Source organism: Carassius auratus, unplaced genomic scaffold, assembly GCF_003368295.1.
Source record: "Carassius auratus strain Wakin unplaced genomic scaffold, ASM336829v1 scaf_tig00053289, whole genome shotgun sequence".
NCBI lineage: Eukaryota > Metazoa > Chordata > Actinopteri > Cypriniformes > Cyprinidae > Carassius > Carassius auratus.
The window spans coordinates 15,001-31,384 of record NW_020527258.1 but is presented as its reverse complement, the minus strand read 5'-3'; the positions used below and the strand labels follow the sequence as shown (position 1 = coordinate 31,384).

Sequence of the window (16,384 nt, the reverse complement as noted above, 5' to 3'; positions counted from 1 at the left end):
TCAAAAACTAAATTCTAAATTAAATATAGATGAATCCTCAAAGCTACAGAAGTTATTGATTTCCTCGTTTTCTTTTGTTAATGTATTAAAACTGAAGAAAAAAAAAACTTATTTTTCCTTTCAGCTTTATTTCATTTAATATGATTTTGTATCATTTCACTGCTTATGTCTGTTAGTTGCAAATATAATATCTCTAATATTTCTCTTATATGTATATGTCATCTGTATTGAGATGAATTGGTTTTAGTTCAGAATCACAACATTCAGCTCTACCTCATTCTTGCGTCAGCTCCTTCAGCTTCTCCTCGACTTCCTCCACGAACGCAGGAAAACCCGAATCGAGCAGACAGAGGCGCAGTAGTGCCTCCAGGCCTCCAGAGGGCAGCGTGCACTGATGATACGCCATCGGCAGACACAGCTCACGCTCGCCCAGGAAGAACTGAAGAGGAAGAGATTAGGAGATGCGTGAAACGGTCAGTGTGCACTCCACAGATACATTTAAGAGGTCAAGTTAAAATATCCCTGACTACAGCATCTAACTCGACACCAGATCAATGGAAACCCAGTGCTACCTGAGAAAGGTGTTGATTGACAGCGGTCCCTTGGCAGCGGCAGGGGCCTCCCGTGGTGCATCTCCAGGAGCCTAAAGTGGAAACAGAAAAAGATCTGTTATTATAGTCTCAGGACTCACACAGAGGCTCTCGCCAGCCAATCAATAACCTCATTACTAATCTCATCGCTGTCACTAATCATATTTACACAGAGACTTCCCTTTGTGTTCCTGTGTGTTCACTATATATTCAGAGCCTTACATTTCAGATAATTCAGCTGAGGGTGGGATCATTTCCCTCTCAGTGCCCATTTATTATTATTATTTTCATTATTATTATGAGCAACAGCACCACCTAGTGACGGAAATACAAATTAAAATTGATTATAAGTTAACATGAACTCAATTTTTTTTTTTATAAATGGTTCTTATTATGCACACTTTATATTTGCATGATAAAATAGGAAAGATAAAAATATTTCATCAAAATATAATAAAATATACCCTTATAATTCAGATGAATTACCAAAGGGAAAAATATTTAAATAAACCAGAAATCAGTTCCGTCATCAAATCTTTTAAATCTTTTACTGGATTATTTTCTTAGCCTATAAATAACATTATATGCAATAAACGTGTTGCACAACTAATTTCTGTTTATAATAGAAAAAAATATATTATATTAATGATTTATATAAAAAAATATATATATATATATATATATATATATATATATATATATATATATTAATTAATTATATTAATATTATATCTTAAATGATATATATTAATATTATATTAATTCATTATATTAATTATTCATATAAATATCATGCACAGTAAGTCCAGATAGTCCGATAAATTGATTAATATTCATAATCTTTCATCAAAATATTATAATTTCTCAAATGATTTCTTATGGCTACCCAAGGGAAATATAATATTTATTAATAAAATCCCAAGTCAGTTGTGTTGTGACTCATGATGCAATTAAATCCTTACATTATTTCAGTTATGTGTCACATTACATGCATTAAACGTGTTGCACAAGTGTTAGCTTGTTAATGTTCAGAAACATTATGTACAGCAACTCCAGATAGATCGTTGCTCTTATCAACTCTAATCACTCTGCACACATTACATTCCACATCTTTTGAGAAGATGGATGGGTGGTTCTGAGTATTTCCAACCTGCTGCAGCTGCTGCTGTGTAGATGGTCCAGGTTCTGCAGGATGGGATGGAGCAGCAGATGCAGGTGTGCTCAGATGCTCCTGGACAGGAACATAATCCTGCAGCCTCTCCACCGCTTTACTGCAAAACCCAGCCGCTTTCTGCACGACTGCTGCCCTCAAACTGCAGTCGGACCAAACGGCTCTCACCCTACACACACACACCAAAACAACATCACCATTTCACGAAACAAAACACATTAGCTAAACACTAAATCAGCATCAACGTGTGCCAAATTTTGCACTATTATGCATTGCATTATCACATGCATTGCAACCATTACCACTTTTAATTTAAAATGATGTTGTTTTCAAGAAATGCATCAGTTTTCACAAAACTTGTAATTAGCTTAATTAGCAAGCCACATAGTTTGTCTTTGAGCTGTAAGTTGGAGGTCACTCGGTAAGCACAGTTTTAATAAAAAAAATGCATTATGCATACATTTTTATTGCTTTCAAGGATGAAGAGGCGGAGTCCACCTTGAGGACGACATGCACACATCACATCCTGTTGAGTGTTTCAGACGGCTGCTAAACTCCAGATCAAGGTACGGGAATATATCATATATATATATATAAACACACATCCACTCAAAATAAGATCAATGTGAAAAATCACCTTGATTGTCATGTTGAATAGCAGACTGTCTGACTTTGTGCTGGATTTTCAAAGAAGCTCTGTGCGTCGAGCAGAGAAAAGCCCTCCTATGAAAACAGGACCTACACATCATCATTAATCCGGCAAAGACTCGTTTCACAGGATTATATCAGGCTGAAAACACCTCACTAAGAGACAAGCAGCATGAACCTGCCATCAGCAACCTCCTGCAGAATTAGAAACAGTTGCTCAATTTTGCTCTGGAGAAAATGTGAATGTTTTATTTATTTATTTATTTTTTGTGAATGCAAAAGTTGCACAGATGTTGTGTTGGTGGCTTGGTGTAGATATATATGTATATATACATATCGGGGTTAATCAAGCATTTTCTCCATTGAGACTTTGAGTAACAAGTTTTTTTTTTTGCTGTTACACAATCATGTCAGAAGGGGGCCTCTAATAACAACATCAATGCATTCATTCTGCTTCCACTACTGCTACTATTTCTATTGCTTTTACTACTAGCAGCCTCTACTTAATGGGTTTAGTTACAGTTTTACAACGAGAACAAACAGGGAAGCTTTCACCTTGTTTCTTGCTAAATCAAAACTAGAATCAATATCTTGGAAATTTACTGTCTATAGAAAGTGCAGTGATTGAAAAACAACATGCTTCTACAGAGCCGCACCTCACATTAGGTACATATTTTAACCTTAAAAAAAAATGAGAACAGATCATTCCTCTCTGTAGAAATACTTAAAGCAGATGAGATTAAAAGTATGATCTTTGCATGTCAAATATCGCATCTGCATTGCACGGTGTCGTTCTTTGCAACTGGTTTGTTGTGCAAGTAAAGAAACATTAGACTGTACACATTTGACAGAAATGGAAAAGTAGCAAATTTCAAATTTCTGTTATTCTGTTGCACAAACGCTCAAAAAGTGAGTCGATCTCCAAATGCAGCTCACCATGAGGAGCCAAAGACTATTGTGGCCACGAGTCCAAGATTGGGGCTTATTGTTGGGAGCTATCGGAAGCACTCAGCCTGGCAATCCCAGCGGGACAGGAAAGGGATTATGCTGTTCTTTCAGAGGGTTAAAAGAAATACGGTCAAGCTCTTATGATGGGCTCAGCTGAACCTGCGCTATCCTGACCTTGCACTTAGAGCCTGACGGGAAGAAGAGTGTCGACGGCTTAGAGAGGAGCGTTTCATATCCGGCCAAAATAAGTTTGATTGGTCACTGGACAGATCCTGTGTGTTTTCATATAATCTTACCAAGAGTTCCTGGCCTTGAGACACTAGCAGATGACCAGAGGCCAGAATATTGAGCTCCAGCTGGCCAGCGCTTTCACTGGACTCGAAGATCTGAAAGAAACACAAATAGAGACCAGAATATAACAGAGACTTGAGATGGACTCTGTTTGAACAGGCAACCGCCTAAAACACCCAGGAACAACCTAGCAACCGCCCAAAACATTCAGGAACACCCTAGCAACCGCCCAAAAACACCCAGGAACACCCTAGCAACCGCCCAAAACATCCAGGAACACCCTAGCAACCGCCCAAAACACCCAGGAACAACCTAGCAACCGCCCAAAACACCCAGGAACAACCTAGCAACCGCCCAAAACACCCAGGAACACCCTAGCAACCGCCCAAAACACCCAGGAACAACCTAGCAACCGCCCAAAACACCCAGGAACAACCTAGCAACCGCCCAAAACATCCAGGAACAACCTAGCAACCGCCCAAAACACCCAGGAACAACCTAGCAACCGCCCAAAACACCCAGGAACAACCTAGCAACCGCCCAAAACACCCAGGAACACCCTAGCAACCGCCCAAAACACCCAGGAACAACCTAGCAACCGCCCAAAACACCCAGGAACAACCTAGCAACCGCCCCAAAACACCCAGGAACACCCTAGCAACCGCCCAAAACACCCAGGAACAACCTAGCAACCGCCCAAAACACCCAGGAACACCCTAGCAACCGCCCAAAATACACAGTAACACCCTAGCAACCACCCAAAACAAAGCATCCACTCAGCAACACCCTAGCAACCATCCAAAACACCCAGGAACACCCTATCAACCGCCAAAAACCAAGCATCCACTCAGCATCACCCTAGCAAACACCCAGGAACACCCTAGGAACTACCCAAAACAAAGCAAAACACACAGGAACACTCTAGCAACCACCCAAAACAAAGCAAAAAACACAGGAACACCCTAGCAACCACCCAAAACACTCAGGAACACCCTAGCAACTACCCAAAACATCCAGCATCCACTCAGCAACATCCTAGCAACCACTCAAAACACCCAGGAACACCGAAGCAACCGCCCAAAACATCCAGCAATCCACTCAGCAATCCAAAACACTAGGCATGCACTCAGCAACGCCCTAGCAACCACCCGAAACACCCAGCAACACCATAGAAACCACCCAAAACACCCTGCATCTACTCAGCAACACCCTTACAACCACCCAGAACACCTTAGCAGCCATTAAACAATACACCAAACATCAATCACAACAATTCAATGATGGGGCATACAACACTCACATTATTATCTTTTTTTTTTTATTTCCATCATTATTATTATTATTATAGAATTACTGTTTTTATTTGTAGTACTAATCTAAGTTAATGTGACTAAAGTTAGTTGTTCTCCTCACTAAACCCCTTTTCCTGAAATTTCTGAACGTATAAAAAAATAATATATTTGTGTAAAATGAAAATGTTTTGAAATGGCTTTTCGCAAATTTCAGTCAGTTCTCACCTTCCACGCACAGTTAACGTTACTGGCCGAGGATTTGGGTTTTGCTTTGCCTTCGGGGATAAATCGACCATAGCGTCGCAGTTTCCAAACACAAATCGAAATTGTTGAGTCCTTCGAATGTTCTTCGGTTGAAGAACCACTTTCCATATTCGCGTTTACTTTTTTTATTCCAGAAAATGAAACGAGTAGAACGGATGAAAAATAAGCAGAGGCGGAGACACAGACCGTTGACGGTTAAAATTTAAATCGCGTGACGTTATTACTCTTACAGTTGTGTGCATGCGTCAGTATATTCAACGTCGAATTTTGTTAATTAGAAAATTAAAATAAATTATTTTAGTGTAAATGTAATCAATATTACGTTGAGGATTCACATGTAGGCCTATTAAAACATGACAACGTTCAATAAAATAAAAATAAAAAAGTGCAATCGCGACTTATCGCAATAATAACAATAATACGTAATAATAAATAATAATAAACAATTATATACAATAATATACAATAATAATCACTTTTTATCTCACAATTCTGACTTTTTTTTCTCCCCAGAACGTGTAATTGCAGTCATAAAGTGATAATTGTGAGATATTTACAGGCAATTCTGGGAAGAGTCTCCCATTCTCCCACTCAAAATTGACTTTATAACTCGCAATTCTTACTTTATAGCTCGCAGTCGTGAGTTTATACGTCACAAATCTGTGGAAAAAAGTCTGAGAGATAAAGAGTAGCAAATATATATTTTTTATATTTTTTATTTATTTTTTTCAGTGACGGAAACGGGCTTTCATATCTGTCATGATCTCCATCACAAAAAAGTCCAAATAGAGTCATATTAAATGTTTAATTTTGCGTGAGAAGAACCGCGTAAAGGCTCGGTTGTGTGTCGGGGACCTGATTGACTCAGAGTGGGTGGGCTGAGCTGTTCTCTCGCTTCTATGGCAACCCCAGAGATCAGCATCACCGGGAATATTAACGGGATCAGAGCGACTCGGGACGGCGGAGGCGGTGATGTCAGCGGTGCCCGGTTGGTGTGGGCCACTCGATTGTGATTGACAGCCGATCTGCGATTCCTCAGACTTTATTTATTGGTGTTCGCAGAGCGACACAGTCAGTGCCTTGAAGCTGGAGACCACTGGATTCGGGCAGCCAGGTAGAATAATGTGCATGAGCGAAAGACAGCTCGGTTTGACCCTTCAGACAATTCGGGTGCACGTGGATTTGTAGCAATACGAACTGGATTCGTTTGTCATTGAATTGATCGCGCGCCCGTTTCAATGTCATAATGGACAGGTTGCATTCGTCCACGCGTAAAAGTCTCTACAGTTTGCCTCAGCACCTCGGGCAGAAAGGGTCCATCATGGGTGATGCAGAAGACACCGACAAAGACACCCGGAGGAGGAGCATCCGGATGAAGCCCCTGCCGTCCCCGAGCTCCGCGGGGGACACCAGAAGCGGAGAGTCCGTGATCATGGAGACGGACATCGGGAGACACGTGAAGACCAGCTCCAACGGAGAATGCCGGAGGTTCCGAGGGAGCCTTTCGTCCATCACCAGTCGGCACGTGCACGACTCGGATGTAGCGGAGGAGAGGCGTCTGATCACGGAGGGAGAGGTCACCCCGAGCGAGGAGAGCCCTGCTGGAGCCGCGCGTGAGGATGAGGATGAGGATGAGGATGCCGTCGGTGCGAGCGAGCAGCATCAACCGGGCGTCCCGGATCAGCAGACAGGCTTCATAAAGCTGGAGGGCGTCGAGCAGATCCCACCGGACGACGAGAAGTTTTATCAAGCGGGCTTCATGCACAGACAGTTCGGGGCGATGCTGCAGCCCGGGGTCAACAAGTTTTCCCTGAGGATGTTTGGGAGCGAGAAGGCGGTGGAACGGGAGCAAGAACGGGTCAAATCCGCCGGTTTCTGGATCATTCACCCCTACAGTGATTTCAGGTAACAGGGTCTGTGTCCCCCTCCGAAACACTGCTCACTTCACATCTGGATCAATCAGTGTATGGCCTGACAGAGACAACAGCTTTACTGACACAAAAGAGCAAAATAATGTAGGGTTAAATTAAAATGTATATAGTGCACTCTAAAAAATAAATGTTCTTTATTATCACCAATTGGAAAGCATCACATCCATGGAATCTTTCCTTTGCACAACATTTTCTTTAGAGTGAAGAAGAAAAATAAGGTTCTTGACACTAAGAAAATGAACAGTTTTATTGGGGAACCTAAAAAATGGTCCTTCTTTGGCATTGCTGCCATTACTTTTTTTAAATGTCTTAAAATGCTAAATTTAAAGGTGTATCAATATTATTTACTGTTGTAAAATAATTACAGTTATAGTTTATGCAATTAAGTTTATATATGAAGAGTTCATATGCAAAAGCCTCTAAGTGCTTTCTGAATTTTTTTTAATCTAAAATGAGTATGTGTATCACACACACACACACACACACACACACACACACACACACACACACACACACACACACACCAAGCCCAAAGCTCTCCCATGCAGCTGACAATAGAAGTGCATTTGACATGAAATCCAGACACTCTTTCTTTATTAATTACGGTGTGTCCTTGGGGATGACATTGACTGTGTAGATCTGATATGTTCATACACACAGTTTGTATTTGCCTCAGGCTTCATTTGCGATATGAGTGCATGAAACTGATTCATGCTGTGGTCAAAAAAGCAAACACTAGTTTTTTAATTAGATGCCATCTGCTTTGCATTCAAAAGGCGGCTAACTTGCAAATTGCATGTGCCATCGACGTCTGTGATTGGGTTGAATTTAAACAGTTTTCATTCATGAATTGGCAGGGTAACGTGCCACACAGGGTTAAACGGAGACATGACTGCTGTTTGCCTTGTTTACCTATTGATCCCGAGATGATGCTTTTATTCTGCTCGACATTATGAGATTGCAGCGTTGTTCCTGGAGGATATGAAAGGCAGTGTGGGGATAGACTGATATGATATGAGGTTGCTACGTTTGTGTGTGTGTGTGTGTGTGTGTGTGTCAGTGCTGAGATGGAAGTTTATTCAATAACACTTTGTTTAATGCCTTTATATATGATGCATTATACAGATGTTTTTAATGCATTAAATATGCATTGCAATGATCTCTTGAATAAGTGTAACCATATTTATATTAATGATACACCTTTAGAAATATTTCATTAAAACCGATGACTAACGGCTAATTTAAGATGTAAGGAATTTGCTAATATTATAATGCATTTTAACTTTGCATGCAGTTATTTGTGAAAAAAATGTAATGCATTATATTGTACAATGCATGCATGGTAGATAAAGGCACTTGTTTATTCTTTCATTATCATCAGTGCTTTGTTTAATAATTGAGACGTATGCCGTTATGAGTTAAGTTGTTTTATTCTACGTTTATTGATACCCGAGAGCATTTTAAAAGAATATTAACCCAAGTTCTGTCAAGATTTACTTTCCATTATCTCATTCCTGTTATTTTTTCTGTGCAAAATATTTTTGAAGCACTTCTCCTCAGCTTATTATGGATAATCATCCTCTAAGCCGAAGCTGTGACGTCTTATATGCTTGTTTGAGATGCATATTACAACCAACACTGTCAGTGACCTCACAGCTTCGGTTGAAGGGGAAGATTATTATGGAGAAGACCCGTGTAAAAAATTCATGTTTTCTTGTAACAGGGTTTGCATTTTTGCAAAGCACACTGGATTACAGATCTTTTATAGCCATGCTGGTATTCTCCCATTGTTGTGGTGGCGCAGATAATAATATCATTGCTTCTCTGGCTCTGAACACAATGACTGAACTTCCAGCAATGATTGCAGGCCTAATCTCCCCCAGCATATACCTCCGTAATTACCACAGCAAGGTCACACACACCAGAGCATCGTTACTGAAGATAAAGGCCACACAGACCCCTCTGCTTTGCTATGTATGCAGCTACCTTTTAAGTTATCATCCTATAATAAGATTCTTTCTGGAAGCAGTTCTGTGCAATATGCACTACACAAAACAGCACAGTTAACTGGAAGAACAACAAAAGACGTGACACAATACCGCTATGGAGTTTAAAATTTAATATAGTTTATTTATTGTTAAATGTGCATGAGAAATAAAAAATACGTTTTTAAAAGGAATAAATATTTAATAGTTTTTAATGCACATTGGTAATTCAAAGTGCTTTACATACTGTAATATTATAAAAAAATATATATATTTAAAGTATGCATGAGAAATCAAAAACAATAAATAGAAGTAAATATTTAATACAGTTTATTTATTTTGAATATGCAGTATATTTATTGTGTTTTATACACACTGATTATTTAAAGTACTTTACATGATGCAAAATGTTTTTTTTTATCATAAAAGGTACCAAAAAAAAGACTAAAAATAAATATTTCTAGAATTTCATACATATTGCTCATTTGAAGTGCTTTACATACAGTACTGTAAAACAATAAAAAAATTATAAAAGGTGCAGGAGAAATAAAAAGTAACAATTAACATAAATAAATATTTAATAAATAATATAGTTTATTTATTTATTGTGTTTCGTACACAGTGGTGATTCAAAGTGGTTTGCATGCTGTAAAATATTTTTTTATCATAAATAAAAAATAAAATTATAAAAAATTATAAAAAATAAATATTTAAAATTATTTATTGTATTTTATACATATTGCTCATTTAAAGTGCTTTACATACTGTAAAAAGATAAACGTAAGGTATAAGGTGCATGAGAGAAAAAAACAATAATAACGATAAAAATTAATATTTCATATAATGTATTATCTATTTTATTCCAAGCACATTAGTAATTCAAACTGCTGTGAATTTAAAGAAAAGAAGTCATGCATGATGTATGAGAACATTTAACAGTACAACAAAATATATATATTTTAGAATGTATTAAAAATAAATTAGAAGGAAAAGGATAAGTAGCCAAATTCTATTTTATTTAATTGTATTAATAATTTTTTGTAGTAAATTAAATGTAAGCAAAATACTCTTTTATTGAAAGCCACCACTCTTGTAATGCCACTTGTTGAACTATTTTAAAATTGTCTTTTTTTTACCGTCATTGTTTACTAAATATTTTGCAATGCATTCTTCGATTGCATTTCTTGGGAGCTTCATGTGTGGGGATGCCTTGCAAAATTGATTAAACCAGCAATATGTTATTGCTTATATTTTTCCCGTCTTTTTTGCAGGAACTTTTAAAATGCTGTCTAGGCGGGCATCTCACTAGGTTTTGAAACAGAGCTTCTCTTGCCCATTCCTTACACAATACACTCGTCCTCACTTCCAAAATCCTCTTCTGTTCAGCCTCTCATCCACCTTCTGTTTATCTTGTCATGCTCTTAACATACTTGCATTATCAGTTCCCGAGTCTTGGAGCAGAGACAGATTTGCCCGGCCTTCTCTCATAAATTACCTCCGCAGGAAATGGCAAATAAAGGAAGTTTGCATCGGGGTGGCTTATGTTTGCTATTGCATAATGGGAGTGTAATTAGTGTTTTGCATAAAAATGAAACCCCTGTTTAAGCTGCGCTTACACACTTACGTGATTATGGAACCCACAATTAAAATCCTCAGTGTCTCCATCCATCCGTATGCACAGATTTATCCGTATCACTGTAGTTTAGTCATTCGACTGATGCAGATCCACTGATCGCTGGCTCTAATAAACGAGATCCGCTCGGCACTGAACTGCACACACTTGATAAAAGACAGTGAACAGAGTAATTGAAATGTCAAGGAGAGCTGCATCTGATCTGTGAGCTTCATCCTTTTGAACAGACTTACAGAAAATAGTTCGGAGCTATGACTGGGGGAATCCCATACAAATCTGTCAAGAGCATGCTTGTCATATTTATTTATTTATTTCAGTTATCAGGTTAAATCATATGCACTTACATATTGTTGTTCTTTCATTAGTTTTGATTGCTTCTGTTATCGCTTTGAATGCAAGTGTCTGCTAAATGACGAAATGTAAATCTAAAGAAAATGCCTTTTGCATTGCATTTTAAAACAACTGTATTGTTTTGCATTAAATTGTTTTTATTATTTTGCACTATTTAATCGTATTGAAAGATGTTATGCTGCCAGTTTGAATTTAAAAACTCATTGAATTTATGTAATCAATGTTTATGTAATACAGTAAAAATATTATATTACAGTATTGAGAGATAATATTGGCAGTGTCCTTAAACACACTAATAGGATTTTTGGGGGAAAACTACTTAATTTTCATGAAAATAATGTCTTGCAAATTAATCTAAAATGCTTAATTTTCTTTATGCAAAATATGATTACATATGACATGTTCTTTTGTGCTATGCAAATCTAAACTCAGTATTATTTTAGTGTCTATAAGATATTTTATTTCTTTTAATTATGGGGTTAAATAAGAAATTGCACTGAAGAAAACAACTTTATCATTTAAAGTGTTTTTGTTATTTTGGATTATTTATTATTATTTAAAGATGCCCTTCTTCAAATTAGAATTTAAAAACTCAGTGAATTAAATTTTGGTTTTGTAATAAAGTATAAATAATGCATTATAATCAAATATATCTGTTTGTCTGTCTATCTATCTATCTATCTATCTATCTATCTATCTATCTATCTATCTATCTATCTATCTATCTATCCTAGCAACATGCTAATAATGTTAGAAACATGCTAGTCAAATGTTAATCATGCTAGAAACATGCTAGAAACATGCTAGTCGAATGCTAATAATGCTAGAAATATACTAGCAACATGCTATCAAGGTGCGAATCATGCTAGAAAAATGTTAGCAACATGTTAATCATGCTACAAACATGCAAGCAACATGCTAGTAGAATACTAATCATGTAAGAAACATGCTAGTAACATGCTAGTCAAATGCTAATCATGCTTGAAATGTACAAGCAACATGCTAGCAAGATGTTAATCATGATAGAAACATGCTAGCAACATGCTAGTCGCATGTTAGTCGAATGTTAGTAATGCTAGAAACATGCTAGTAACATGTTAATCATGCTAGAAACATGCTAGCGACATGCTAAAATGATTAAAATGATAAATGAAATAAAAACTATTTTTGTATTTTTTCAGCTAACATTTATTTTATTTCAAGTTACATGAACACTTGTCAATGTACATTTTGCACATGAATATATTTATTTCCAGTAGCAGTTACACTAATGTTGTGTAATTACCCAGAGGTAAGTGCATGTTGCTCGTTAGTATTTTTCCACGCTCACTAATAGGATTACACTGTAACAGACGTCGTAATGCGTGACTGTGTGTTGCATGCACCACATCTAAGATATAAGATATAAGATATAAGACGTTAGTTACTGATGCTGGCAGAAATGCAATGACGTAATGACAGATCATGCAAAGACTAAAAAGTTTATAGAGTGCATTAAAGCACAGGAAGTTCCATTAACTGATGTTGATCAGTAGCAGTAAAAAAAGAGCTTGTTTGGCTTCATCGCTGGATCCTGAGACGTTAGTTCTTGTCACTTGAGGCTTCAGGCATTATTGTCTCAGATACTGAATAATATGAGTTGTGTGGGACAGGAAGAGGATGTTTTCTGAGGCACTATAATCAAATCTACAGTCTCTTTTCCAACTCTAAAACATTTTCTTATCTTATATGTATTTTATATTCTTGAGGAACGCATTAGTTGAGATGGAATTGTTTTTTTCTGTAGTGCCCTACACTTTATGATTTACAGTAACTGTGTTTACATAACATTTACTGTAAGTACATTCAGTCTTAGATACTTAACATTTAGATTTTGTTAGTCTTGTTAATGACAACATTGTGTCTATCATTAATCTTGTTAAGTTTGTTTTATGTGGTTTTGATCAAGTAATGTTGTTATTTCAAACCTGTATGACTTGGACAGTTAATATCACGTGTATATATATATATATATATATTTTTACCTTAAATAGCTAAATAATTAAAATATCACTGTGATTCGGTCAAAATGCTTTTATTTATTTATTTATTTATTTATTATTATTATTATTATTATTATTATTATTATTATTATTTAACCCTTTTGGCCAAATTGTGCAATAATAATAATAATAATCATAATAAATATAAAATTATAATAACAATTGTTATTATTATAATTACTAAAATATATAAAAAATAGTAAAAAAGAATTATAATGTAATAATAACAATAATATAATAAAGAAAAATAATATAATAATTTATTTTGCAGTAAAGTACAGGTGTTTATAGATGAATTATTCATTTTAAAAGCAATAAACCATCACATTTTGTATTTTTTTATAAGCACTTATGGGAAAATTATTGACAAATTGCTTTACCAAAATACACGTTAAAGTTTTTTTTTTTTTTTTGAGCACAAAAGAAGATATTTTGGACACTGATGCAATCGTCAAAATAACCTCTTTTGTGTTCTCCCAGAAGGGACTTACCTTCACCGCAGAAAATAAGAAGGAAGTCATCTCTCGCTGGTTTATTTTCTCTCTCTATCTCTTTCCTCAGATCTGGCTGAATTCATTAAAGCGAAGTGGAGCAGCTTTAGAATACAGAAAGCACATTAGAGAGTGAGGTTTTCTCCAGATTCAGACAGAGACTGAACAGAGATGCTGTTCCGGATAACATGTTCTTTTTGGTCACACTTTTGCAGCGTTGTCTTCACAGGGCTGGTTTTATTCCAGACGTGTGTGTGTGTGTGTGTGTGTGTGTGTGTTGAGTGTCCCTTTCTACTTGGTAACCTGTCACATTACCAAAGTTGTGAATTTCATTTCACGTTGACTTTAAGAATATTAAGAATGCAGTACAGTGTGTTGATAATCCGTGCGTCACACACACACACACACACATACACGTTTGTTTTTGTGTAAAGTGTGTTCATCCCATAGGTGTAATGGTTTTGTATATACTGTAGAAACTGTATATTCTATCGCCCTTCACCAACCCTACACCTAACCCTAACCCTCACAGGAAACTTTGTGCATTTTTACTTTCTCAAAAAAACTCATTCTGTATGATTTATAAGTGTTTTGAAAAATGGGGACAGGGTTATGTCCTCATAAGTCACCCTCTCCTTGTAATACCTGTGTCATACCCATGTCATTATACAGAGTTGTGTCCTGATATGACACAAAACCAAGAGAACACACACACACACACACACACACTCACACACACACTCACAGCTCCCAGCTCAAATGACAGTCTGATCCTCTCCGGTTTTGATTCCTCTTGATTGTTGGCTGCGTGTCTCTATTGATTTGTTTGGGTCTTGCAGGTTGATGCACAGCCGATCCTCATTAACATACCACCGCCCACATTTGCATAACACTCATTCGTTATTCAGCAGCACTGATGAACAGAGATCATTTACTTACAGAATTCTGTTTAACCTTACTGTTTTTAATGCATGCAAATATGTTCCAGTTCATATATACAGTATATATATACATGCTGATTATAATATAGTTGTTCTTCGTCCCTTTTCTTCTTCTTTTCATGCTTTCTTTCTCTTCCTTTGTGTCTTAGTCCTTTTCATTCATCATTTTATCTTTCTGTTTTTCATCCTTCTGCTTCTTATTTTCTCTTCTTCATCATATTTTCTTTTCTCTTTCTGCTTCTTTTTCTTTTTGGTTCATCTGCTTCTTCTCTTTGTCCTTCTTCATCACCCTCTTCTTTTGTTTAATCTTCCTCCTTTTATGTTTCCTTTTATTATTCTGCTTCTTTTTTGCTCCATTCTTCTTCTTTGTCACTCTTTTCTTCATTTCTCCTCTTCTTCATTTATTTTCTCTTCATCTTCTTTATCTTTTTCTAGTATGTCTATAGTTACGAAAGGGATGGTAGATGCACCTGTGGTTTGCTTTCACCTTGTTATATTTTATTTCCACTAAATAAATGATTGACTTAAGTGCAGATGCATCAGACTGATGTTTTTGGCCATTAAAATGCTAATTCTTATCAAACTTCATTGATAAATAACATATTGTCTTTAATGTTAAAAATGTACACTGAAAGAGTGACCGACTCCTGGCTGATGCTCTAATACACTGAAGGGAAAGTGAGAATTATTGAGTAATCAAAAGGCCTCCAATATCAGGAGCACGCAGCACAGAGGATTATTACAACATAATTTATTTAATGGAGGGATTGGGATGCGACGCTGATGGGACGATAAGAGACCGAGGGAGGGATGGAGCCGCAGAGGGATTGAAATAATGCCGTGACCTTTAGGCTCACTTACAGAGAGGTTATCGAACGGGAAACACGCCAGCGCTTCTCTTCTCGTCTGCCAATGACTTTGTGTTTAATGTCTTTCAAAGTGCATTTCTTCACATTTCACTGATCATGCAAAGACTTAGCATAGATAAAGAAATATGAGTTCGATTAAATGCTATGCTCTCTCTCTGATAAGCCCACATCTGAATCAACCAATGGTGTGAGTTTGGGGCGGGGCTAACTGCCTGTTTAGCCAATGACGAACAGGAGGCGGGACTAATGGGAGTTTTCAGTAAAGCCCGAAAATAAAATTTAGTTTTTATGTTTGATGCTTTGATTTTTTTAGAAATTATAAGTGGAGTAAACCTCTGTGATAATTGAAATTTGCCTGTGAGGTTCTTATGATGTGTAGAAATGAGTGTAATGCAATGTTATTTTATTATTATGTTTGTAATACTCGATATATTTATTTTTGTAGTACCGTGTGTTTATATTATATTATATTATATTATATTTGTAGTATAAAATGTGTGTTTAGTAATATTAATATTTATTTATCTTTGATTTGTAATATGAATTCGCTTTTATTTTTTCAATCAGCTTTTACATCTTTCATTTTATTTTAGTTCGAGTTTTAGTAATATTATGTTCTTTTTGATTTTTAAGTATCTCTGTCTTATATTTGTTTTTATTTCAGTTTTACTAATTTTAGTTCTTCAGCTTAAATTAATTAAAATTTTTTAATTAAAATTAATGAAATTAAAATTTCATTTTAAAAATGTCAACATTTTTTATTGCATTTATGTCAATTCTAATTGTCATTATGTTTAAGTTTTCCCATGTAAGTTTTATATTTTATTTTATTTTTGACTTTTATTTTATTTCAATGAAGGATAGTTTTAGGTTTAGTTTTACTTAACTAAATTTTTTTGAGTTTTGCCCTGACTGTCTAAAAAAAGACTCATCACTT

At 36.2% G+C, this 16,384-nt stretch overlaps 2 protein-coding genes and 1 long non-coding RNA gene across 3 annotated transcripts in view; 1 reads left to right on the top strand and 2 right to left on the bottom strand.

The window, feature by feature from the left end:
* Positions 1-190: 190 nt before the first annotated feature.
* Positions 191-1,914, bottom strand: LOC113090192 (uncharacterized). Its single transcript, XR_003286930.1, has 3 exons — positions 1,741-1,914; positions 573-643; positions 191-439 (listed from the first exon to the last, which is right to left on the bottom strand). It is a non-coding gene; the product is annotated as an uncharacterized LOC113090192 (long non-coding RNA).
* A 492-nt stretch (positions 1,915-2,406) lies between these two features.
* Positions 2,407-5,416, bottom strand: LOC113090193 (meiotic recombination protein REC114-like). The gene is made up of 3 exons (XM_026256187.1): positions 5,166-5,416; positions 3,654-3,743; positions 2,407-2,484 (listed from the first exon to the last, which is right to left on the bottom strand). The coding sequence occupies exons 1-3, from the start codon at positions 5,310-5,312 to the stop codon at positions 2,407-2,409; spliced, it is 315 nt and encodes a 104-aa protein (XP_026111972.1). The 5' UTR covers positions 5,313-5,416.
* A 649-nt stretch (positions 5,417-6,065) lies between these two features.
* The window catches only part of LOC113090194 (potassium/sodium hyperpolarization-activated cyclic nucleotide-gated channel 4-like), a gene marked incomplete at its 3' end in the record, with an annotated part of 21,920 nt that continues 11,601 nt past the window's right edge, over positions 6,066-16,384 (top strand). Inside the window, exon 1 of the mRNA XM_026256188.1 lies at positions 6,066-7,109. Coding sequence (XP_026111973.1) covers positions 6,451-7,109 — 659 coding nt within the window. The remainder of the gene's footprint in view (positions 7,110-16,384) is intronic.

What these genes read in the sequence shown, in the direction of transcription:
- LOC113090193 (XM_026256187.1), bottom strand. Translation starts at nt 5,312, where the DNA reads ATGGAAAGTGGTTCTTCAACCGAAGAACATTCGAAGGACTCAACAATT. An exon ending in ACGTTAACTGTGCGTGGAAG is followed by an intron (nt 3,744 to 5,165) that starts GTGAGAACTGAC and finishes TGTTTCTTTCAG; the next exon opens with ATCTTCGAGTCCAGTGAAAG. An exon ending in CTCAAGGCCAGGAACTCTTG is followed by an intron (nt 2,485 to 3,653) that starts GTAAGATTATAT and finishes CTGTTTTCATAG; the next exon opens with GAGGGCTTTTCTCTGCTCGA.